Source organism: Anopheles stephensi, chromosome 3, assembly GCF_013141755.1.
Source record: "Anopheles stephensi strain Indian chromosome 3, UCI_ANSTEP_V1.0, whole genome shotgun sequence".
Taxonomy (NCBI): Eukaryota; Metazoa; Arthropoda; class Insecta; order Diptera; family Culicidae; genus Anopheles; species Anopheles stephensi.
The window spans coordinates 47946578-47973777 of record NC_050203.1 but is presented as its reverse complement, the minus strand read 5'-3'; the positions used below and the strand labels follow the sequence as shown (position 1 = coordinate 47973777).

The following is a 27200-nucleotide window of genomic DNA, read 5'->3' as shown; positions in this document are numbered from 1 at the left end:
GCGATAAAGCACATGCCCGCAGCCCAAACGAGTACAGCAAAAAGGGTTTGATGCGGTTGAAGCCCTTTGCGTGCCGGCTCGCGATGAGCGCAGACACGTGTTTCTCCCGGTTGCTCCAAGCCAGTGGCGAAGCAAATTCCTTGGCCTAAGGGCACAGTGCCTCACTTAGTGCATGGTTTTGTTGGTCGGTTTCTTCATCGCAACATAATTATGTTGCATCATCGGGCGTAGGGCAGAGTATGTCGCCGTCGGTGCTGTACTATGACGAGCAGGACTAGTAAATATTAACAATGCAAATGTCAAATGCGAATAAAATGAGCCAAATGGGTTTCTAAGATAGATAATATATTTTTCTTAATATAGTATAATTAAAAAAAAAACTCTTCTGAACAGGAAAAGATCGTTTAGACTTTTAGTTCAATTTCCACGACGAATTTTAAATAGTTTGTAGTGAGAAAAGTAAACTTCTCACACTGATCACATGGATCTTCTCACTTGTGAATGGTAGTTTCTCACTGCTCACTGAGAGCACGTCGAGTGAGAAAGCTTTTGCAAGCTTTTAAAGCATGACGAGCTTTCAGCAGTGGTGCCAAACATGAGTAAAGCCATCAGTTTCTGTTTAAAACAGTTCTTTACAAGGACTTTTCTTGTACATAGAATATAGTTTGAACTATATTATAATTCGTGTAAATAATTAATCAATGTAATTGCTGAACAAAGCACTATGAAATTCTTAACAATTCATAAAATTAGAGGTTGCAATATTTGGCGTCTTTTATAGTTAGATAAAGCTTCGCTGACTAACTCTCGCGTCAGGGTAAGTAATTGATTTTTTTAATTGATTGATTGTGATGTAAATATTTGTTTAAATGAAGCAAAAAATATTAATATTTTTATTAATAATTAATCTTATAATATTAATCTTATAATGAAAATAATTAAGGGAAATATTCAATAAAAAGAACTAAATATCATCTATTTAAACACAAAACACACATATGAGATTGTTTTTGGGATGCTTACGTTTATTGGTAGCGGACACAGTATAATAAATACAGCAACGATTTTAATGCATATTTACATTGTTTTTGCTAACTTATTCGCCAGTTACAACAGCAATGACTTACTCCCTAAAAGGCCAGCGTAAAATAGCTTGAGCAAGAGCAACATACACATCGATGAAAATAAAACGTACTAAAAGCTCAACACTGAAGTGGGCTACACTGAACATGACAAGCTGTACACAAAAAAACCACAAACAAGGTACATATTCTGGCAGTTAGTGAGAGTAAAGGTAGACCAGCGTAAGAACGTATAAACAGCAGAGTACATGCGCTCAGCGAAGAAAACGATCTGCTAGCGGCCTTATTTCCTTCTATGCTGCTAGCAAATCGTTGCGATTATTCCGTATATGTAATATCACGCATTATGAAATGGTAGTTATCCGTGTGATCGCTCTGCTGCATACGCTTGATGTAGATTCTTATTACTTAACATATGTTGAGCAGGTTCCTGGCCTGCCAAAGCCAAGCCGATACAACTGTTGCTGTCGTGAGCAGGATAGGACACTTGGGTAGAGTTTCGCTTGGCAATGTATGGTATGTTCATGCGTTCTTCCATTTGGAAGTGGAATAAATACGCCTTTGAGGCAGTGTTCTGGGACGTAACTAAGATCTGGACGTTGTACAACTAACATTAAAATGAACGAACCGGACTCGTCGGCAGCGGGATAGCAATCGAACGATAATATTGTAAATACTGAAACTGTTTGAAACGGACGAAAGTTTCACATACAAGCAAAAACGTAGACAAACACAGAACACTAGTATATAAAAATGATCGACGACACACGTTTCGCTAGCGAAATTCTCATGAGCAACTGAGCCCCTCGAATGATCGAATAAGAGACCGTACATTATGAATAGCTTATCGGTATTGGACGATGAAAAAGGACGATGACGGTGTGTGGAGAGGGTTTTTCTGCCCGCTGCTGCTTATCCAAAGTTTTCAAAATGATGTATGAAGTATGGCCATTTGCGGCTCTTGTTCACTTCATCGCACGCCGACATGACACTCTTAGTCAGTGGTCGTGGACCGCACGAGAAGACTCCGATCTTGGAAACCTACGATAGAAAGAGATGAAAATTATTAGTATTGGACACGATTGATGTTTGGCTTAGAGTGAACTCACGTAAGAATGTTTCTTCTGTACGAATTTGAGAAAACTGGACATGTCTGGACGTCCGAAGTGGTTCACTGCTTTGAGCCCGGTAAACATGGACGTTTTCGAGAGTCGTTGGAAGTGGTTCTCGCAAATGTACTGAAATTGTAAAAAAACGATAATCAAATTGCGTCCTATCATGTTCCGAAGCTCAACTACTCACCAGCATGGTAGTTCGTAGGTCGAATTTGTGGAAAAATTGTGTGATAAAAATGTGAATCTCCAGCACGTTCGTAACGTCCTTCTTCTCCACATCTCGCAACACATCGATGAACCACTCAAAGTGCTTGTGCGACGGACAAATCCAGAGGAAGTACACCTTCTTACAGGCCACTCCCGAGTAACGGTTGGTGCTCGTACCAAACACGAGATCGTTCAAGATCGATGCGTACGGCGTTACACCGATTCCGCCACCAACCATAACGGCGACCTCGAACTTGTACCAATCCTGATTGCCCCCACCGAACGGTCCCTCGATGCGTATCTTCGGCTGATCGTCCGGGTTGTAGTTGCACGGGTCGAAGTAGTTGCGCAGCTTCCAAGTCCACGGACCCTGTGCCTTGATGTGACAGCTGAGGAAGTTCTCGTGCGGTGCCGACGTGAGCGTAAAGCTGTGCATTTCCTCCGGCTTTATCTCTGTGCACGATAGCCGTACCCACTGGCCGGACAGATACTTTAGATTCGGCGGCCGGTAGAATCGGATCTTGATGACATCCGATGGTAGCAGATCGGTTTCAATGACATCCAGTGCCATGTACTTTGTGCGAAGCGAGACGATCTTATCGAGCGTGTACACAATGCCGGGCCCGATGAAAAACAGCCAGAACCTGGGCGCACCGGTCAGCCGGGCAAGCCCGTGCACGAGACACAATGCGTACAGCACCACGTACAGGGAGTGTGCGTTCCAGAAGAACTTGTACGCCTTCTTGCGAATGGTCGGATGGGCGAAGGCGAATATGATGCACATTGTGACGAACAGCATGACCCCGGTAACGCCGGTGATGGTTTGGAACAGCCAGTACGTGATGTCGGGCCGGTAGTCGGACGTAAAGTGCACTTCTTTCGTGAGACATTTCAGATTCTCGATCGATTGTGTGGAAACGTGGTAGAAGTTCACGATGTGTCCCACGGTGTGGAGCAGCGAAAAGAACAGCGCCGTACAGGCGGCGATCTTGTGGAATTGAATGTGCGAATCAAGCGGGATGTACTGTTGGATTGGGAACTCTTTCAGCTTTGTCAGCAGGTTTCTGTCGAGGAAGAAATTTGCTGGTTTAGCCATATTGTTGAAAGCAATTTTACAAAAGTTGCCATACCTGGACATTGTGAGCAGCAAAAGAGAGTAACAGAATGACAGTGAAGCAGCGGACCCGCGTGTTATCGCAATACCGACGCCCATGATGTGCCGTAGATCAGTGTGCTCAGCCATAAAGGAATAGTCTGAAAAGATCACAGGATCGTGAGGGTTACATGGCACAAACAGCCTCGCAAACAAAGTTACACTTACGAATGAATCGCTCCACAAACAAGACAATCGTGATAACGTAGAACAGGAAAAGATAGAAGATGTTTTGACGATTTTCCTCCAGGAAGGTCGTGTAGCAGTCCCACTTTTCCTGCATCCAGTGACGGCGTGAGTCCGAGATCGGTTCAATATGGAACGAGGTCATGCGAGCAACGTTGGTGGATGTGTCGAGGAAGTTCTGCTTAGCACCCTTACAATCCAAGCCAATCGCAACAAAGTCTCCCTTGTATTCCTTCATCATCAGCTTGAAATCCTCGTAGGTTAGATGATTTTTATGCTCGAGACCAACGTCCTGGGGAAGCAAAAGATACAAATTGTTGCATTTTTTTTAAAACTTCATGAAGACGTCGTGCTCAGGACCATACCTGGAACATGCCGTCGATCAACTCGTTAACTTGTTCATCAGTCACGCTTGTGGTTCGAGCGATCTCCACCAAAGATCGCATCATCTCACTCAGCTCTCCCTTATCGATCACTCCGTTTCGATCGTTGTCACACATATCGAAGATGATCCTCAGTTTATCGTCAGTTTTTCCGCGCGAAAACAACACCACGGTCTCCAAGAATTCCTAAAACAAAATCCCCCCACACGTGTGTTATAAATAACGTCTTCAGCAGCGAACATTCCCCCTCATCATCTCACCTGGAAGGATATTCTTCCGTCTTTGTCCTTATCGACGATATTGAACATCTTTCGAACGAACATGTCGTCCGGTTTCATGCCGAGTGCTGCCGCAAACTCCGACTTTGACAGACTGGTGCGCATCACCGTCATTACCTCACCGTCCAGCGATGCATCCGAGCGACGACGGCGCTCGCCGGGACGTAATCCGAACGTAAGTGCGTAAGCCTCACGGAAGAAATGTTCCAGCCGCTTCTGACGACGCTCACGAGTTTCTGCCTTGGCCAGCATTAGGTCGCGATTCGACTCAACGAATGTCATAGACTTTTTGTGCACCACTAGGAAGTCCTCCAGCTTTTTCACAAACTTCCGACGAGCCGAGTTCGATTCCAGTTCCAGCACCAGATCGTGATCGCTCGGTACGCGCAGCAATATGTACGGTTTCTTTGCCTTGTAGTTTTCTTGCGATTGTTCCACCGTCACCACATCGACGTGCTTCAGATTGAAGGTGCGAAGTTTCTCGCCCTTGCGATCGACCGTGTAGATAGCCGCTTCCGGTCCGAATTTGACTGTCACCAGTCGTTTGTGGTTCGCGTGCAACCACTCGCGAGCTACCATTTTCTCCACCGACACTTTACTGTTGGCAGTGTTTTTCATGGCTTCTTGTTTGATTTTCAGCTTGCGGCGTCGACTGTTCTGTAGCTTGATCACGCAGTATCCCGCACCAGCGCATAGAATGGGCACGAAGCCTAGAAAGACGCACGAGTAGATGTACGCCAGCTCCGAGCCGGAGAAATAATCGTAGCCCTCGAGATAGTTGCACGGTTCGAGCAATGTTGCGTTGAGCTGTTCCGGTTGCGGACAGGGATCGCCTTGCTTCCAGTGGAAAACATCACGCTGAATTTCGTCCGCTTCGATGTCCGTACTGTTGACGATGATGTCCCAGAGCGTGAACTTGCGTATTTCGGCTATTTCTTCTTTGGTGAATATGCTGTGCGGATGGAAAGTTAGAGATGTCAGATTAATGATTGAAATACATCATTTGACTAGCCCCCGTTACTCACCCGTTATCTTCATTCTCGAACCAAAACCGATCGGCGTCACGAATTCTGGTAAACTGATCAATGATGACAGCCGAGAACAGTTCCCCAGGTCTACCATCGGACTCCAGCATGCCACCGACATAAACGTCTACGTTGTCCAGCTGGTTATCGTACGTATTGATTAGCAACCTGTCGGATTAAGCAAAGGTTGAGTTATGTAAAACGGACCTCCTTCTCCTTAATATGGACATCAAGGGAAAACTCACTCCAGTAGTTCAGGCTGCCGCTCAAACACCTGCGGGTTGATGTCACGCCAATTTTTCTTTCTTGGCAGCCGGTACGCCGCACGCGCTGTATTGTAGTCTGGAAGTCCGTTGTCACGACCGCGCATAATATTCAAAGCACCAAGATCCCGGCGTGTAAACTCCATCGGTCCGAACAATTTATCGCGCACGTCCGAGCACAGCAGGGGGTCTTCCTTTTCGGCGATCTGCGATGCCATGCCCATGATGAACTCTTCTACCGGTGTGTTGTCAAGCACGTCCTGAAGTGTGGAAATTAGTTTAATAAAAGCCTTTATGTTCTTTGAGATATGTAGCTAACTTACGTTAGAATTCCACCATGTTGAACATAGGCGAAGCGCAGGAAAGTCCATATTAGTACGACGGAAGTTGCACTGACCATCGCGACGAAACAGTCCCGGTGGAATCAAAGAATGTCCAAATCGGAAAGCAGCAGCCTGGAACATATGGCTTACACCCGGATGGGTGTCGGCCTTATAACCATCGTACGGAGGTATCTCCTTGTCCAGGAACGCTGGCAGATACTCGTAGGCGATCACGTTTTGCAGACTAGCGATCACTACACGGCGTGCGCGTTGGAAGATTTCTTCATCACTCCAATCTCGGTGCTGTCGTCGGACGCGCTTCGCTACCACATTGTGCCAACGTAGGAACAGAATGGCGAACGACAGTAGGGCTGGATTTTGGTTAGTTCTAGGATCACCGAGAACTGTACAGAACAATAGAATAGGGTTTTAATATTGATGTAATAAACGCGTGTGCGTTGAGATTACTCACGGTACAGCCGTTCCGGGCTAAGCATCCGCATCACATGCGGCACAGGATTGTTGAACAGTGGGACCCGCATCGTGTTCTTTATCGGCATCGTGCCCTGCTTGTCCGTCAGCAGTGCACCGTCCTGGAACGATCGCATCGCGTTCAGCCATGCCTCCGACGTACTGTAGATGAAGCTACCATCGATCCAAGCCGTCATCTGATTGATTTGTTCGCGTGGTGCATTCGGGCTCTGGCCCGTATTACGATCGTAGGCCGCACGGTGGAACGGTATGTAGCGATCGCCGCGACACTCTCGATCATACATTTCGTCACACTTCTCGATCTCGATGCGGTGCATCTCGATCGGACAGCCCGATTCGGACGCCATGACTATCTCGTTCGTCACCACCTGACCGAAGAAGGCCAGCAGAGCGGTACGGTTTTCCATCGATGGTAGCCCATCGGTGCCACGCATGAACAGTCGGCTGAGCTTGCGGGGCGAGGGTCGATTGGCACCGGCCAACACATACACCCCGTCCGAATACGCCGACGGAGCTTTCCTTGTCAGGTGATTATCTAGGGAAGGTACAATATACAAAATGATTTAATGTTTGCTTTGCAGAATAATCGTAAGAAGAGTCAGTAATATTTTCCGAAGTCAGAAGCTAAGTTATATCCCACAACTGGGCGTCTCCATTTTGTTCGAAACTTTGCCTATATTGATGCACAAAAGCATGACCATACTGGGCACATTTTCCAGCCACTCCGAACGCAAACTTAAACTACCAACCTAGTTACTGCTAAAACCGTTCTCCAAACACAAAACAATGCTGCATCACCTTTCCCTGTAGCGCGTAACCTAATTGTCCGTGACTTGTGCTAATTTGCATATTTTAAGGGATAGGTCTTTCCTAATGGATGATGATTTTCTTGTTTGCCTCTTTTTGTTACTGTTTGCTGCTGTGGTGAGTGAGGCACCGGCTGACATTCGCTAAGTGAGCGTGAAGCCTCAGAAGCAAAAGGTACCAAACGGAAGCAGTTCAATGTCAATGGCGAACTCATAAATAATAATTATTCCTAAATTGTCCATTAACGGTTCGTTCGCTAGATGGTGGAGACGGTACTTCGGTTCAGTTAAGCAACAGTGTGTTATTAGTAGTGTAAAGTGCAAATGCACTCTCGCTTCTGTACGGCTAAGCGGGTTGGTAGGCTTTAGTACTTTACGGGCTGGCGTAACATGCGTTTCTGTCCGTTTGAACCATAATTTTAATATTTTCACAAAATGTATCCAACGTGCTGGAGCGCGTGTATGTGTGACGATACCACCACCACCGACGTCAACATGGCGATAAATTATACTCCACTAATTGCCGGTGTAAATCTGTTGAACATATGCAAAACTATGCTGTAAGCTGGTGCCATAACTCTGGACGGTATAACATAGCAGTAAGTGCGTGTGAGTGGCCCAACAGAATCAACATTTTTATGAATGAATTATGTCCTGCTACAGCTATATCCAGATTTGCTACAATACATTTGAATTTTACGTGAGCACTTCATCCGGAAGCTCTCAAGAAAAAAAAAAGCTTTTCTCACACCTCGCTGCGAGTGCTCGTTTAATTGTGAACGAAAAGGAAATGAGTAATGCAGAGCATGTGTACTTACAGCTCGTGCTTCTGTGGCGCGTCATAAATTGTCGTATAATTTCTACACACTTGCTTGCCACTGTTACATATTTAGCACCGCTGGCCTTATCAGGTACGCAGGTATCTAGATCAATGCCGTAGATTAGCGTCGAATGTGTCAGCAAGGTGATAAAAATAATTAAACTGTGAGCGAATAAATTGGCACCCGAGGGGTCGAAATGTCGGCGGACATGCATAATGCATGTTGATCGTCAACCTAACAGTAGCTTTACGATTGACACTTTTTTGTGCCGGTAAATTGGTAAAAATATAATGTTAGTCCAACGTAAGACAGCCAACCAAAAAAAAGAGGAACACTTATAAGCCATAATAAAACACTAACTTCATGTTCCTTGAAAAACTCGAAAGTAGAACTGAGAACTGGCCAGACGTTGAGGTAAAGCAAAATATTTTAGTTAAAATAATTGCGTCTTCAACTATAATTCAACAGCTACCTAAATAAACCTTGATTTAATCCTCCAAATTCATTCAACAACCAGTCCTTTACAATAGAAACAAAAATGTCAACTATTTCATTTACGTACGCGGCACTGCAATCAATGCATCGGATTCCCTTTTTTGGCACCATTGGCACTCTGTATTTGGAAGCAATCAAAAGAATCAAACGAATAAAATTTATTTTTCTGCTGACGATTGCCGGTGACACCGAGGATCGCTACAATCATACGTGATTGGTAAATTGATCGTTGGATGGATATAACCATTTTGGCCCCCCCCCCCCCAAAAAAAAAGAGCGATCGTCAGAAAGGAAGCGAGAAAGCTGTCTTCTCTGGCGAAAACAAAAAAGAAGAAACAGAAAGCAAAGCATCAACGCCTCCCCTTTCATATCGCTTACACTTTCAACAGCACGAGCTTAAATTTGATTTCGAGGTCAGCGCGATGGCGAGCAGACCATCAATTACGTTTTTCAGACCTTAATAAATGACTGCGGTCGGGTAAATTGTTTCATAACGTAATAAGCCTGGCGCAGGATTTGAATGTCTATCCTGGTGCAAAAGCTGTATGCAAGCCAAGCGAAGCAAGCCGAAAGGAAAACTGTACGCTTAATAGCTTAAACCTTAAAGCTCAGCTTAAGCAAGGTCAGTGTAAGGGTAGAGAAGGTTATAATAAAAAATATAAAAAAACCGAGGAATGAAGCATCAATCATTGGGGAGCATATTGTATTCGATATTCACCCTGGGAATTAAAAGTGATAAATCTTCACTCTATACCATATCGAGACCATAAAGCTCAAAATTGGCGTCATACTGTCTAGCTCTGCTAGCACCTAGTAGAGAATCTGCATGTTTTAATTACCTATTACGTTAAATTGTAAATCAATGTAATCCCTTTGTAAATCTGGATTGCAAAATAAGCAGATCACGTTTGATCCTCTTCTGTCCTTTTCTATCCTCTCTCTTTCTTCCTCCTTCATTAGTAGTTTGCTCTGCGACAGGTGTTCCCTCAATGTTCTGAATCATTCATCAAAGGCTGAAGTGTGTGTGTCACCAATAGCTGAGCACGCACGCGTTGTGTGGCATTATTCATATAATTTAGTAGCTGCTGCTGTTGCTATTCACAGAAACAAAACGCGTTCGGTGGGACGTTGTTAGTGCCGGTCGGTGGTGCCTCCTGCTGTGCCAAGTAGCTCCAGAGGCATGAACCGACCCACTGCCAAGTCATCGCAGGGGACTAAGAAGGGTGCACCCTATCAAGGCAAACCATCCCGCCTTCCATCCATCCATCCAACCCGTTCATCGCTCCATCAGAGGGTGAGCTTAAAAGCTGTCCAGGGGTCCGGTCGGGCGCAGGAATGCACCAAGGGTACGAGATGCAGGCGTGAGGTGAGGTGCGGTGATAGAGACAAAGTTAACGACGACTGCACCGGCGGTATGCTTAATCCAATTAAGTCACTCTGAATTTTAACCCCACGGGTAAGTGCACTCAGATAGCTGGGCCGTTTCGATCCTCGTACTGGCAGTGCATAATGGGCGTTTGAACTGATCGAAGAACCTGTACGTCAAAGCGACTGGGGTGACTAGCAAGGTACACCGAATGATGCATGGCTTAGTGTCACTCCTTTGCAAAAGTTTGTTGTGAGACACGGGCGGGTGTATGGGAATGTATGAGGCGGCAACAGGTTACATTTTTTTGCTACATTTTGCACTGCACTTGCAGGTCGCGTGACTTTACCGGTAAGCTTTGCTCACGTGCCACAGTGTTGCATTTGTAGTGCAGCGACGTAGATTTGTGGTGCGAATGCGTTAATGGATTACACGAGGTTCGATTATGGCTAGTACTGAACGGCGAGAACAACAATTTAAGAGCTCTTGTTCCATTTTCTACACATGTCTGTGAGGTTATAATAATATTTTTTGATAAATTGGAAGATTGGCGTTGCTAGCCAGGTATAAAAACGGATCCAAAATATGTTTTCCGCGGAATACAAATCTTATTTCCCTTGGTGTGTGGAGAATATCTTGGCACAACCAAAATAATCCCATACATTGAACGCGTATGGCGCAAAAAGCACTACACGGTCACGTTCACTAATTAGCCGGACGAAACGATGGGAAAAATGGAGAACAATTTAAGTGCCCGCATCGTATGGCGATGCAATCAATTGTCATGATCAGTGTTGCCTCGCCCAACATTGATGGCCGATAATCATAAATAATTAAAATTTACATCTACATTTGCGAATCGAGCGATCAGACGAATCACATTCCAGCTCGAAAGGAGCAGAAACAGGAAAGCAGGGGTAAACAAGGCTTAAAATGTAATAAAATAAACACAGTGATCGGATTTACGGACATGTGTAGTCGGCCCGGTTTCGAAACGACGCGGGAGTTCTCACAGCTCACGGCAGACATCCCGCTGGGCTGGAGTGTACGAAAATTGAGCGATCGTTACGAAAATTGTACAATACGCTGTGACACATCGCAATATATCTGTGTTTACGCGGTTCCCAACTGTCGCTTAAACCCCGACGGCTCGGGTCTGAAAATCGTTAAAGTACAACACGAGTTAAACTGTCATCGGAGTGCTTGTACTGAACAGGCAGGACAACTCTGTGTGGTTTGGCGTTTCAGGGGATTTTTAATGCTTTTTGGGGTAATTTTAAGGAAACCCCACTGTGCGCTACGTGCGGGTTGTCCGTTAGTCATGTGCGATAAATCACAAAATTATGAGCGAAGGGCGTTCGTTACTTACCGACAGCTCCCCAGTCCGGATGGGCCAGATTGTTGTACCATCCGTCGTAGCGCTGCTTTTCGACGTGGCTCATCAAGCTGGATTCTGAAACGAGCAAAAGACACAGAGTGAAATTGAGACGTTGTTTGGGCCGGAATGGGTCAGTTTAGATTTTTCGCTCCAGATGTAGAGCCGCGGCGCAGACCGGCTAATGGCTGCTGGTTAGGGTTTAAGCTACCTTACCCCGACCCGGGGCCGAGATCTGATCGTGAGTACCGGGTCAAGGCAAGTGAAAGGAATGGGTGATACATGTGGGAATGGTGGCAACAGACAGGACCCTTACGCTGACTCAATATGGGAAAGAGGCCCCCAGTTTTTTGGTTGCTTAAGTCATATAAACGGTTAATCTTCACCGACTGCAGCAGGGAACCCCAAATTGTTCAGCAAAACGTATCTATCAAACCTAATCCTACCGTGTAAGGAAAAGGATCTTATCGCCGAACGCCGGGCAGAACGTACGCAGGCAAGGTTCGCCGAGAATGGACTTTATTTTGGCAATGGCTCCACAAAAGGAACAATTTACTGTTGCATGTCACCGATATCGGTTGATTAATGTTCCATACTACCTGATCGTAAATCTTCGACGCTAACGTTTATATCTTTTCGCGAGCAGTGAGCGAATAACCCCGGGCTTGACCGCTCATCGTCCGCAGAGGTTGAATGGTCCCCGATCCGCGAAAAACCTGCACAGATCGGCGATCTCATAGTCCGGAGGGTGACCTTAGCGGTTGGATTTTAATAACGTTATATTCATGTGCCCGTGGCATTCTCTCGTTCTCTGCGGTGAGCCCTCGGGACTCGTTTTGGGTCGGTGAGCATGGGTTTTGCGAAGATCTTTTACATTCATTTTCACCACCGATCACGTCTGCTGCTGCTGATGCTGCTCGAGCACACGAATTATTCTTTCCGTTGGAGGTGGAACAATTGTTTTTCGTTTTTTCCTAGTCAGATGAAACATGACAGATTTCGCGAGAGTGTCTTAAGTTTGCCTCTTGATTAAATCGTAAAGCTATAAACATTCTGAGCCAAAGCGAACAATGGCGACCCGTTTGATGCCACGCATGAGTGTTTTGCTGAAATTCAGCCATAAGCATTCGGGACTCTTCATCTGGGCACACTCTGTGGCGGATCAATTTGGATTGGTTTAATTATGACTTTTGTGTGGATAGCTTGTACTGGGAGCTACCGGTTTTCCGAAACGTATTGCGATGAGAAATGTGCAGCTAATTTTGCATCCGGGATTAAGCGCGCGCGGTGTGTTTGAGTAGAGAGGCGTGAGAATTTATAAATCCGTTGACTTGAGGCTGGAACGGATGCGGACTGAAAACGAAGCATTTCAGACAATCTCAGACCATGGTAGAAGAATGGTTGTCCAAAATGGCGAATCCCATTAAGCGATGCAGTGGTGGCGAAACAAATTCCTTTTTGTATGGTAATTAAAGTTTTAATATTTTCCCTAAAACCAAAAGCTACCAAAGAGAAGGGAACGTTCAACTGTTATTAAATAAAGATATTGCGTACAAATCAAACAAATTGAGTTGTTTTTCTTTTTCGGAAGAACGAACCGGAAACTGTGCATGAATCATTCGCTAATTATTTGACGCATTTCATGGATTGGGTCACACACATCGACATCTAGCTGAAGGCCACAAGAAATATCCTTGACTAGTTGTAAATCCTGTTAGGCAAATATGTATACTTACACACACTCTAAAAAATGGCAACAATGTCCCATTTGGCGTTGAACAATTAAGAATCAATTTCGCCAAATTCCAACCGTTCAACCGGTCTCCTCCCATTCGCTTTGTCGCACGTTGGCATAACATAAGGCGCGAGGTTAGAAGGCTTTTATCCCAAATCACACCTTAAAATTGGCATCACCGCGAGCAAGTCCTCCCATCGTTAGCGATACGTATCGACCGAACAGTGTAGCCTCCAGGCCCCCACAATGTTGGGACTTGTTGGAGAGCAAAGGCAAAACTACGCAAGTCTGCTTTACTATACTGCTCACATGACCCACTGCAGACTGTCAGAACATTCGTACCAAACAAGGCTTTCCTATGATGACTTTCGATTTTCGAATGCAGCTCCAAATTGGAGCTCTCGTACACGTTCGTACCCGTCGGTAAGGGAGGCATGCTCTATTGAATTGGCACCGGAGTATTTGGTGAATTTCCATTCGATTCACGTGAGAATGCACGCCGGATCGTGGCCGGGTGATTTATACATTATACTTCTTGTTTGACCAACGACCGTACGACAGTATAGCTCCTGCCTAGCGTTTGGTCCAGACATGCGGTCCAGATGAATTTATTCTGCGTGTGGACGAATCTCGGCAGAGCTCTGTGCACGCATGCAAATCTAGGGTGTACCGCTCGGAAACCTGTCAAGTGATTGGGCGTGTAGAATCGGGGACAAGTTGTAGCACCGGATTCAACGGACCGAGACATTTCAACCATTTTTAAACGTTCGATCGCTCGACACTGGAACGTGTACGGTCGTTCTTGGGCGCGTAGCGACACGATCCTGGTAGCAGGCACCTTAAGCCAACTGCGTGCTAGGTTCGTTCGATGCTCCACTTTTGTGGACGAAGCATCCACGCGGCCTGGCACCCCTAGGGTCAAACGAAACATGAAATCAGGTTCTGGGGCGAGATTTGCCTTTCACTTAATACGCGATAATTGCACGAATTCAGACCTGTCGTCACGAACCCCCGGTTTCGGTTAGGGTTGTACGTTGTACTGTAGCGCCGATATATCGATCTGAACCACTTAAAAGATCTACATAATTGGTTCATTTGTTCTATATTTATGTTTATCGTGCTGTCGGTATGCGAGGATACATTTGTTTTACAAAACACTTACTATAAAGTACATTCGTACAAACAACTTGTTAACCATACGATCCAACAACCTTAGCATCCTTCACACTTTGTCTCGTGTCACATGTGGTGAAATGGTGTTTAAAAGCACCATGGACCGTCGCTGAAGCTTCTGGACGACGTCAGCTTTTACAGTGGGCGATAAGCTGATGCTGGACGAGTGCTTCGTCTGCGCAACGTGGGAGTGTTTTTATGGACATTGCGAACACGGTGGAACTCCCACGAGTAATTTGAACAAAATTGTTGGAACGTTTTAGTGCGTACGATATGGCTGCAAAGTTCGGTTACCGTCAAAGACCGTGTTCAACCAGTTTATTTTATATATCCGCTGATTATTTTTCTCCTTCTAGTAGCAGGAATAATTTGCGATAGCGCAAATTGTTTCTCGAGCCTCGGGTTGGAGAAAACATGGAAAACGTTCCAACGTGATCGGACGATAGCGGCCGGCAAACAGGACGCAGTGTGGTGATCATTCATCAAAAAATGATTGATCAAGTGCTACAGATTGGATGACGTATTGGTCGTTCAACGGGTGTAACACGATCGTAAAAGGCATAATGAAGATAGCCAAACTGGGAGCCGAACGAGCTGGTTTTTTGACAGCGAAATAAATGGAAGTAGCGAAATTCTAGAGCAAAATCGGCAGTCTAGCGGATAAAAAGTTCTAGGAGCTACCCGGCTGGCGTTTAAAGTTCCACGAAAAAACGCGATCTACCGATAGTATTAAGACCACCCATAATATTTAGCGCTGTTGCTTATCAAAGTATGGTTTCGTCTTATTGAGGTTCTTGCATCACACTCGCTACAATCAAAGTATAGAACCTCTTTTTTTAATCTAACGCCATTAGGAAGGAAAATCAGCAAAAGGATTAAGGCGGAAGAAAACACGAACAATAAATGTGCTGTTCAATCGTCCCACCATTTTAAGTGGCACTCGACGCTGCGAATAGAAGGAAACGAGCTACACAAACTTCACAATACCATTCTAAAAGTGGCTGAAGTATCTCGCGTATCATAAAATTTGAATTGCCGTCAATCACGAACCTATAGCGACCATGTTTCTTTGCGATTCCGCACAATACAGCTCGCTTGTGTCCATCTTTCGAGCGGGTTAGTCGCGTGCTCCCAAGGCACTCGGTTAAGAACTATGATGATGGGGTTTAATACAAAAATAATAAGGCACACATCCCATCGCACCAGCTTGGAATGCGATACATGCAAAAAAGCTGATAGAAAAAGCTGGTACGAGATGAACATGCACGATTCTGAATGCATATTAATGAAAATTGCTTTTCACACATGACACACGAGAGGTGCTAAAGATCGACACGTGCTTGAGCAGGTTCGTTTCACCTGGTGGTGGTGCCCCCTACACATGGCTGTGCTAGGTCCGGTTCTTTATATTTGGAAGTAGCCAACATTATGACGTTAATGGACAGTGAGCTGGTCGAGTTCGTTAGAAGCGGAGTTGATGGACTATGCCAGCCGAGTTATTTTGATGGGCGTTTATCAGAAATCAGCAATGGACATCCGTCGTCTCTTTGATAGAATCAGACCTGATAAAAAGCATACGGGCATTGTAAATTTGGTACTTCAACGTTCGATTGAATCAGTTGCTAAGAAAGAAGAAATCAAGCAAAGTCTTGGTAAGTTCTACAGAACTGCAAAACTGGTTCAATAAATAGTAATCACTACTCTGTCAACAAAGTGTAAACGAGCGATATGTAATAAATGACGCATCTTAATTTCACGACTCGAACGTAATCATAAAGTTTTGACCCTTAATCATGCGGTCGATAAAATAAATCCACTTTATTCTCAAGCCGTCCTCCACCCCGAAGCGTCATAAGATCAACGATTATGTCTCAATTATTAGGATAGCTGGGAGCAGCAAAAACATACTGCATATTGCAGCGCATTTATTATTGTACGACCATTAAATTGGACTCGTAAAAAGGAGGGTAGTGAATGGTTTTTTTCTTTTGCCAACGCTCAGATGCTGTTCGTCCCTTGCTTGGCCCTCGGAAGGTGATGCTTTATAGCGAAGAAACGGTGGTTTATAAAGTGCCACCGAAGGGTATAGGTCAGCGAGCCATTGAATCGGTCTGAATCTACGTAAAGGTAAAGCACATTCACAGTGGAGTAGTCACCGTTCGCATTCATTCGGTTCACGCATGACAACAACGCATTTGCAGTGGTGCCGATTCGAAAGATCTTATGTGCCGCCAGGTTGAATCGCTGAGCTTTATGTTTCTATCAATTAAGTGCACTGCTCTAGAAAGAAACAAAAAGTAAGGCAAAAAGCCTCTACTTCCATATAGAGCACCTAAACGTGCGGCAGCATACGAATGGAAAGGCAGAACCTAACGTACTGACAAAATGTGCCGCCATTAGACAGAGCAGATCCGGTTCCGTCCACCCGTCGATGCTCGGCGTTCGTTAAAATACTTCTAATCGAGATGTTTGTCATAACTGTGGACAAATTCCAACGAAGCTCGCTGTGCGCACGGCTCTCCGGACATGGTGGCCGGTGCATTACGGAGTTAATTAAAAACCATCCGAAGGCCAAAATGTGCAGCTGGTGGCACAGATGGATGCTGCAAGAACGATAATTATTAGCAATCCCGTCGACGCCAGTGTCCTGAAAATATGTGTCTGTCCGACGACCGAGACATCGTGTTGAGGTAGGTAACCTATACTTCAAGGACAACCCATTTTTGCTTAAATCTATACTAATAATAATAGATATTATTTATTTTAGCTTTTTCTTTTTTTTAAATTGGTTTCATGGTATCCCTTAAATACTTCATACTAGAGCTAGACTCCGCACGAAGATGATTTGTTTTAAATTTTAGCCGAATCCAACTAATCGCTAGAAGGTGTAATTAGCGAGCAACGGACAGCACGCGACGGATGCTTTAGAGCCGGCCAACTCCTCCAACTTCACAAAAGGGGAAATGACAAAGCACTGTTGGCTTGTTTTTTGCATTAGACAAGCTGCTGTCGAGATTGAAAGTGTCTTTTTACTGCCTATATTTCCATTCGTCAGATTGATGGGTCAAATCCATTGGTCACGGGCTGTGTTGGCGGCGGCTTTTGTATTGCTACGAACCGTTGAATGATTGTGTTGCTTCATTTACTGCAAATGTAGTTATTATTCAAACATTGTACACTCACACAAACATGGCTCAAGGGAAAAATGTGTAAATATAGAAATGTGTAAATAGCTAGCTTCATGTACTTTGATTGTCTTGGTGTTTTATTTTAACTGGATATTTAATTATTTTAATCGTTGTGGGGCGGCTCGGTGGTGAGGCGATAACGACGCCGTCCTTCATACGGCAGGACTGGGGTTCAAATCCCATCCCGACCGTTCCCTCATAGAAAGGACTTTATGGGCTGGTTGTTCCGGTGACTTTCTCATGACATGACTAACCTACCGCAGCTCGTCTAATTCGCTGCATGATGATATGATATCACCGTACAGCTCGAGGAGCTCGTCTTTGTTACAGCTCCTCCATTGTTCTTCTACAAATACTTGACAATCGGATCGACTCGTCGGTGCTCCTTTCTCAACTTTGTTTATATGTCCCGCCGAAATTGCTTCGTACTTGAAATCTGCTCGTCGAAGAAGTGCGCCGTACCCGCTTTGCCTCCTCTGATCCGTTTATTTTAAAGTGCCGTGAGCTTAATGTCGTTTGTGATCGTTTGAACCTGATATGTCGCTTACCACGTTCCAAAATTGTATTCGTTCTGTGCTTCCTGTTACATGATTATTTATAAATTCAAGATTAAATTTTTTCCTTCGTAACTTTATATCTTGCTTAAAGGCGACTTTACGCTCGTTGAACTAAAATAAAGCTATTAAACTATTAATCATAAGCGGATAAAAGTAATTCTGAGCATCTTCATTTCAAACGCTTCTTTGATTTTGGAAATAGTCCATGTCTCAGAGGCGTAGCGTATGTGAGTTATATTCTTCTTGACCTAACGAACTCTTAGGTCATGCCTGCCATTTATGGCTTACTAGACTTATTGAAACCGCAAGGTTGGATAGTCAGTCCTTACTATAGGAGACTTGAACTCCGGGTCCTGCCGTGTGAAGACCGGCGCCGCTGTCGCATCTACCGCCGAACTGTTATGTGAGTACTGGGACTACAAATGTGCTATACAGTCTCACCTTCGTCTGTTCGGCCCACACACTCGTTAGGAAATCCACAGCTGATTTCCAAGTTCTACAGAAAAGTTGCAAATTTCCCCTAACTGGATGCAACATTACATTGTATGTTTACCAGTTTGCACCATGATTTCATATTATTCACACCGGTGAATCATACCAGGACAGTGATGAATAAACTGTGTTTCAATTCGTTCGCCTGTACAAAAAATCGCTACAAACGATCGTTTTCCTATATCATCAACACGCACCCCTTGGCTTCCTACGTCCTACTCCTGGCATAAACCAAACAGTTTAATGATGCTTTGCACCACCCCCCAAAAAGGTGCAGATATTTTGCTAATTACGCCTTAACTTGTGTTCATTTATCCAATATGGACAAAAGCAATGCACGGAATGGTACGGTGATCGCGTATTCGCGTATTCCACAACGCCAGGCGCAAAATATTAACGATTCCCTCGGCGTTACCTCATCGACACAATTAAACAACGCGCACACGGCATAGCAGCAGGCATTCTCGCATCGGTTCGCCACCATCCGGTGCACCGGGTTATGCAATTCCTTACCTGGCAAGTGCACGTTTATCGTGTACATCTTGGCGCATCCACCGTCAGTAGAGCGGTGGAGTGCGCTGTATGTGTGTGGGTTTCAGTTTTTGTTTTGTTTTCAATTATTTTTATTCAACAAACAGCAATCGTTACACGTGCTACACGCTCCACCACAAAAAGGAATAAACATTAAGCACCCGGCCAAGTGCGAGATTTGCCGATACATATTCGTGCAGGTCCGGCTCAGATCACCCGAGCCGGATGTGGCCGGGTCCCGAGACGGACGATCCTGTCTGACAGGTCACGGTTCTCAAACGTGCGTTCCACTATCCCGGGCTGTGTGTGTGTGTGTGTGGAGCGGCTGGATATAGAATGTACATCTCAAGTGAAACGTTTTCAAGGTCTCCCTTTTCCCATTCGGCTCGTGGTTCTTGTGGTTCTTTGCTCTACTAATGAACGAATCGATTCGCATGGTTGGGCGAAATTTAGGAGTCGATGAATTGTTAACGTATTTGTTATTCGTACAATACACCGTCTGTCTATTTTCGTCTTTGGGCCAACTTCTTCTTGCATGCTCAAATAATTCAATCACTCGTGTGTTTGCAGCAAAATTGAAACTGCTGAGTAAGTGGGCATTTTTTTTTTTTCGTTTAACTTGATGGTAAGGGGTTTTGAGCTGTTCCTGCATGATGGGGTAGCATAACGAGGATAGCTAATCTACAGGTCGTATAATTAAGCATTCGTTTATTGGGCGGAGCAGCGAGTCTGTCAGGAAATTTAATAAGCACACATAAATGAGTGAAGCAAATAAAAAGGCTGTAGCGATAGACTAGAAGAACACGATCATACAAATAACGAAGACTGGATAGTGTATGTGTGGGACGCCGATAATACATTAAATATTTATTTTAGTACCATTAAATAAGCATTAACAAAAATGTAAAAATGTTTATGCCCACAATATCGACGGATGACTTCCTTTCAAATTGAAGGAAACTTCAGTTACTTTTTTCAGTACTTGATTCATCCACGACAACAGCCAGAAATGAAGAAGCTGTACAAATGATGAGGCTGGTGGCATCAAAACGTCCCGAACTGCTTGCTCACTACTTCGTGACCTGCTGCTGGCAGTTCGCTGCCATTGTACCCATTGGTGTAACAGCTAATTTGAATAAACAATTGCAGCATACTGCAGACGCAGATCGTTCAAAGCGTCTTCGAAGCACCAGTAGCAACCTTTACATTTTGTCCGCGTGTTGCGATTTTCTATGCGCCAGCGAACAAAAGGGCATCGCTAAAGAGCCACAAAGGAGCACAAAGGCAGGGTAGTGAAACAGAACTAATTTTTCGTTCCCAAGAAGACCTGCTGATATTGATCGCCTGAGGTAGCGTTAGATTTGGACTAAATTCTACAGCAACGAGAATTAGCTACACTGTAAGGCTAGCCAGGGTGATGCCGTGACCCTGAACTGCCGATCGCTCGCGATGGTTTGGATGGATGAAAAATGACCGTTGGGAGTCTTGAGGACGACCCCGCTGGAGCGTCGTCATTAAAAGTTACAGCAAAAGGTAACGTGTAAGGCCTGTAGCGAAACATTAGCCCGATCCGTGCACTCATCAGCACGTTAAATTGAATGTGCCATTTATCTTGATTTGAAGATCACGCTCGGACAACAGGGCTAAGCCTTCAAGAAACAGATGTTACAGCGAACGCAATGGACGCAATTTTGAACTGGCTTAAAAATTTCTTTGCTATTTGTTTATCGGCTTCCATCAACCAGGCGCGCAATACGAATACGTTGGGTACGCTGTTTTGAACAGTGCCTAATCCATAGCCTTCCCTTTCATGTAACATATTAGCCAGCTTCACACTAGTGCGTTGTAATGTTTGTTAGGTAAAAACACACACAAAAAACCGCATTCACTCCCTTTGTAATGCAGATTAATAGTTGTACTAATCACATGTGAACAGCTTAAGCTAGGCATTGCCTGTGTCCTTGTCGTGCTCAATCAACGATCAGACACCGCAAGCCATCGACGAACGATAGTGAGACCACATTGCTGCCTGCGTCTTGTAGTCCAAAACCTTGAGGTCCAGCGATCCGGATGAGCGTTTGCCGCTGACGTATGACGGGGTTTTAGTGGTCATCAACGGTGAAGTATTTATGGCTCAACCAGGCACCCACAAAAATGTTCGATCAAGGCTACGGAGCTCTGGCAGGCGTGGGAAATGTTGGTAGGCAAATGAAGACAAATGAGTTGCAGTTTGGGCTGAGAACAAAAACAAAAAATCTGATTTCATTTGGAACACTTCGTCGGGAATGTAGTGCAGCCTGGCAGTCGCAAGCGGGACGAAAATAAGTTGATCGGTATGATTAACTGCAACCAGGAACTTTGCAAAAATTCTTTTTCAGGTTTTCTTTTCAAGACCACAAACGAGTAGATCATAATCGCAAATAGGCTCTAGAATCGGTTGGTTTGATTTCCGGTTGCGAAGGACTGTCTAATCTCTCGTTAGATAGTGATCGTTCACAATTAGCTGCCAATCTGATCTGCATCAGCTCAACCATAAATCGGTGAATGTCAGTAAGATTGATCGCTACCCACACGCGGTTCGATTACAGTCCGGCGGGAAGCGAACGAATCAAGATACACTGCCCAATTATATCATCACACTTAGTATCAGCTACAGTAGAGGCAGCAACGACTCCTTCACTACCTAGTCAGCATAAAATTGCCCAACCACGGCGAGGGTTCCAACGATTATTTATACCATCCGGTTTCGGTTGGCTCGCGAAGACTGTGCTACCCGTTCGCAAGGGTATTATTATTGTCACGGCCAGTCGAAGCGATGTCCTTCTTTCGGGTAACGGAAATCCGCGCCTCATCTTCATTTCAAATGGTGGCATGAGTTGAGGTTGCTTTTTTGAGGAAATTAATATAAAAAATACACATTTGGTGCGTGGTTGTTTTCGATCAAGTAAAATTATTTAATGTTATATTTTGTATAATATACTTTGACACTCTAACATTTGATCAACATTTTCTGAGAAAATATCCACTTAGTCTGTTGCGCTAAGCGATGCTTTATGCTGTTTAAGATTCCGCACCTGAGATTCCGATGCAGATCAAACAATGTCAACATTGAAGTGTGTACCAGGCAGCCGTGCAAGCCAGTTTCATAAATCATAGCTTAAACACGCTTGCACTGCTTGATGGTGAGTAATTGGCGGTTAATGATAATTATTACAAAAGGCTCCTAAGTCGATATCCCCCCAGAGCGTCACTCGGCAGTACGGCCGATTCCTTCTGGCACGCCAGCCCAAAGTGACGGAGGTGTCAACAAACGTGAGCAGCAGCAGCGGTAACGCTGTAACGATGGGAGCCCCATTAGACGACGCATAATGATGCTCGTCCGCACCGGTCGTTTAGAATTCAAATTATATCTATAAGTAGAACGCGAAACGCACCACCAGAATGATGGTACCGTGTACGCAATAGCTGACGACGTTTATTTGCGATTGCAAACCTTAATTAGCTCCCTTTTTCGCTGGCCGCAATTGCATGCCCGGCTTGCCTTACAAGGTGTTAAATGCATTGCCATCGGTCAAAATGGTTGTTGTGTATGCATAACCGAGCGAACGCTTCGGTCATTTGACACGGGGCTGCTGATGATTTACTGCCCGGTGACATGCACCGAAGCTGACCAGCTCCGCCAGTTCATCGATGCATCATCGATCACTGCGCAGCGACAGCGACTTCCACTTTCTTGTTGAATATGTTCGAGAGTAGTCTCTGTCAGCAACAATTTCTTGCAAATGCAAATGTTTAACATATTTTCGAGGACAACAGTTGTGCGGAACGTGTCGAACTTGGTGAAATTGACAACCAAGATTCGCATAATAATCGAATTAAAAATGGACCACATCCATTCGTGTTAAAACCCCAAAGAAAAGAAAAGAAAAAAAAACGATTGTCAGATGACGATGGAACATCGTTGAACAGCGGCATAATTTATTCGCTGCCTGTTGTACTGTCAAGAGATGCATCAATGCAATTCGATTGCTACCACTGCACCCACTGTCAGAAAGAGCTGTTCAGCGCAATACCATGCTGGTTTGTTGGTAGAGTCGCTTGACAGACAGAGCTGGGATGAAGAGTTCAATTCCAAGGAAAGAAACACGCAACGGGAGAATGCAAGAGAGGTACATAAATTGCTGTCGATGGATTAATCTATCTTGATGCAAAAAAGGCACCATGCCGTACAGCATCCGGGATAATCGGGAATGGAATGCACCGTAAATGAATGGAGAAGGAGAGTTGTTTTTTACTTCCATCGGGTGTTCAGGAACAAAGGGAAGGATTGCTAATTCGCTTCTCGTTGGCAAATGTGTCATACCGGGAGGGGACTGTGACTTTTCACGATTATCCCAATGAACTTTAACCCGAAGCAGCGAATGGGAATAAATTAAAGGAAACTATAGATGAAGGAGTATTGGCAGCATGCGTAACTCATACTCAAGCATTGCATACGATCAGCACAATCGGTTCAATTTGATCAATTTAAGGTAAGCGTACGAGCATTTTTGGATGCAGAATAATGAAATATGTTCGCGATCATTGATAACTCATAATGGTATACGCCATTACTCATCTGATTGAAATGTGAAACATCCTTGCGAAGTTCGCTATTGACATCAAACTAAATGCCAAGCTGATCGTATCGTGAAGCAACATTACTGCCAGAAATTGACGGCTGAAAAATGTCGACACACAACAACTCATATCGTAATGAAATTTTATACAATTGTTCAATTGGATTTGCAACCGTAACCTGATGTTTGGAACATGTTCATCGTCATCACATAAACTCACGATACTGAAAAATGGGAAATGTACGATCATAAAAATCATGAAACAGCTCATGCATGTTTTATTCGAGCATAATTTAAAATATTCATCACATTCAGTCAGATTGATTTTATGAACAAAAAATTATTCAATAAACTCAATTATTCAGTCAGCAAAAAGGAAAATCTCAAAAGCCTCTGCTCTCGAACTGGGTTGATCGACGACGTTACAGGGTATCCCGTGGATTTTTTGACGCGTTCCCAGATATTTTTGTACTCATCTCTGGACTTTTTTTACTCATTCCAGGACATTCCCATAATTTTTTATTATAGTCCCGTGAATTTTTGACACGTTCCCAAATCTTCGTCCCGGAGTGGTTTGGAGCGTTACCGTTTGATTTTGGTTTCGTTAAGCAATTTTTAATTTCATTTAGGTTTCAACTTTCAACTTCAGGCAATTTTTTCTGCTACTACTTAAAGCACAAAAAATAATATGTAACCTTTTTTTTGAGTTACTCTTGAGTATTTCTAAAGATAATATGCAATCAATATAGAAATAAATCAGAATCTAAATATAAATGGGGGCATTTTGGTGGTAAAGACAGGAGCAACGCTGGTCTTCACACAACCTTCACAGGGTGTCGTAACCCGCCCGAACCGCCTCCCTGTACATAGGACAGACTATCTACCTATGGGTAAAATACAGTCAAGGGAAGCCAATCAAGACAGTCCAAGACTCCTCGAAGCTATTTGTAATACGAAGAATTGCGAATCAAAAATTTTCCCATTGGTTTTTAGTACTGGTTGCCTTAATATCCGCTAAACAAGGGAAAAATCGTTTTCCTATTTAAACCATGTTAAAAATCCATACTGGCAGGGTTTATCCTATCGCGTCAAAAGCTTTAGCTCGATATTAAACATATCTGGGAACGATTAAAAAATCGAAGGAGAGACCCTGCACCCCAATCCTACCAGCGTGTGTGTGAGTTTCCACAAATCTGTGCGTCAATTCGATCCTCAACAATGCTCTCCGGTCGATGTACAAACAGTCAATGCTTTTAACTACCATTTCGCTACGATTAATGTCACTTTGAGCTAATTGCATCATTTGCCGTAATCGAACCGACCGGCCGATCGACGGACAGGCCGATCGTACCGATAATCCTTGCAGCTGGCTAGCGGTTTCACTACGCATTACAACCACAGAAGGTGGCCAAAATCGATCGGAGCTAGGTAAACGGGTAAAGGTGGAACACTTACCGGCGGCATCGGTGGCTGGTATCGTAAAGTGCAAGGCCAACAGGCATGTTGACCATAGCAGACACACTGCGGAGTCTCGGTCGAGGGTCCTCATGGTGGTGATAACTCCTGCTGCAGTTGCTCGGCTTCGGGGACTGCTCTCATTGAGGAAAGATCATTTGCTCTTGTTCGCTGGTCGGCAGCATCGGCGTTTCGTTGGCGTTTATGTTTATTCCCCTTTTGCCCAGGCGGCGGCTGCCTCCAACTTTCGCTGCTTTGCTTTTGACGAAATTCGTCGAACCACTCGACAAATTGCAACCGATGGAGGTGATTTTGATGCAATCGGTGGGCTGTGTGTATTTTTTTTTCTCTTTGTACTGTAACTTCGCACTTGAACAATGAAAACGGTGTGCCAAAAGGAAGCGTTAACTTTCCTTCTTTAGTGGCCGTGATCAAATTATTTCGCTCTTCCTTTCACTTTTGACACATCGGCACAGTGTGATGATGATGGCTGCCCAAAACGCCGCCGAACACACTTATCACGCGCACTGAATTTTATCGGCTCGTGCACACTACACTGACACTAACACTACTCTGCCAGCAATATACTATCGCTGCTCCGTTTTACGGCACCACCTTATGCCGGGCAGGCTAAGTAAGGCTAGCGAAATGAAACACGAATAAAGGGTAGATGATGGTGAGCGCAATCGCAATCGATCGATCGTTGTGAAATAGAAAGTACGCGCATGTGTGTCGCAAACGGTGTGTGTAGTATCACTTGTGGGTCGGAAATTTCGCTGCAATTGTCACCTTCATTTTAGCGAAACGCAAATCACGAACACGTTAAAACGAAATTTCGAACCACACTGCAGGCGCTCGGATAACCGAATGCTACACAGGTGCAATTGTAGGTGTGAATGTTTGTCGAAAGTTCGCGCAACTACACAACAACGTGCATTTGTAAGGACGAATTACACAGGACTTATACTTTTTGGAACATGATAACGATCAACACGCGATTGATAAATGTAAATTAAATTATTTTGGCAAATTTTTGGACTGTTATAAGTGACAAAAAAAATTAAGGAAAAACATCGCTTATCTGCTTGTTTTTAACTACACAAAATAATCATTAAATTCCAATCCAATGTGAATCACTGCATTCCAAGCAACTCTGAAATCCAAACCGAACATTTAAGCGAGCTATATCTTTATGGCACCCAGCAACAAAAAACAAAAAAATGCGCATTCCTAGGATTCGGGTCTAGCACGGATTTAAGCCTCATGTTTTTTTTTCATCGCCGTATCGTTGAAGACCAAGGGTAAGTGAGAGGAAAATCGCAACCAGGCACGAAAAGGGGGCACACGACAGCGAGGGCGACAGGTGCAGCCTGTGAACTAGACGACGCACAATTTATATCAAGGCCGAACGTCGATGACACGTTTCGGAACACCTTTGGCGTGTTTGGCGATAAAAGAAGAAAAGCAGAGCAGTACACGAACAACATTTGTGAGGTGGAGATACCTGAAAGAAAGAAAGAGAGGAAAATAATTAGTACAGCTTTTTTTGTGCAAATAGTTTTGAATTAAAACTCAAGTCTGTTGATCAAATTGAGTTGAGAGATTCTGTTTCTTCTTGGTTTGAAAACCTGCGAGGTCATGTCGGCTATTTAATGGCTCACAAGACTTCATGAAAGCACATACTTAACTGGTCAGTCCTCACCACGAGGCAACAGTCCGGATGGGATTTGAGCCCGGCTCCTGCCGTGTCAAGAATGGCACCGCTATTGCCGCGGCGCCCGAAGCGTCGATAGTTAAAAAAGTTTATTAATTTATATTCCACCACATTGTACCATACCATTCGTCAGCCTCAACTGCGACACAACACCTCCGGCAAGCTTTTCTAATCGCTAAGGTCGCCGGAGTAAATTGAAGCCTAACCACGGTTCACTGAATGTCTGCATGGGGCTATCGCAAAATACAATAAATCCTTCACATATCATGTCCTTTACTTTTCAACAGCACTGGCCCCCGAGGCCAATAGCACCGATGATGATGACCATCGTTTCATTTGAAGTGCTAATTCTTTTTTTTTTCGCTC

At 44.4% G+C, this 27200-nt stretch overlaps 1 protein-coding gene across 1 annotated transcript; it reads right to left on the bottom strand.

Annotated features, from left to right (window-relative positions):
* Window positions 1–1004: 1004 nt before the first annotated feature.
* Window positions 1005–25761, bottom strand: LOC118512226 (dual oxidase). The gene is made up of 13 exons (XM_036056342.1): window positions 25121–25761; window positions 11365–11448; window positions 6488–7042; window positions 6016–6419; window positions 5675–5952; window positions 5430–5597; window positions 4387–5356; window positions 4109–4312; window positions 3726–4035; window positions 3535–3658; window positions 2385–3468; window positions 2192–2320; window positions 1005–2123 (listed from the first exon to the last, which is right to left on the bottom strand). Exons 1-13 carry the CDS (start codon window positions 25212–25214, stop codon window positions 1995–1997), a joined length of 4533 nt encoding a protein of 1510 aa, XP_035912235.1. The 5' UTR covers window positions 25215–25761; the 3' UTR covers window positions 1005–1994.
* Between the last annotated feature and the right edge of the window lie 1439 nt (window positions 25762–27200).

Bases quoted from the DNA above. Each gene is read 5' to 3' on its own strand.
- LOC118512226 (XM_036056342.1), bottom strand. From the start codon at position 25,214: ATGAGGACCCTCGACCGAGACTCCGCAGTGTGTCTGCTATGGTCAACA. The intron at 4,036-4,108 runs GTATGGTCCTGA...TTGCTTCCCCAG, and splicing joins TGATCGACGGCATGTTCCAG to GACGTTGGTCTCGAGCATAA. The intron at 3,469-3,534 runs GTATGGCAACTT...CTTCCTCGACAG, and splicing joins TTGCTGCTCACAATGTCCAG to AAACCTGCTGACAAAGCTGA.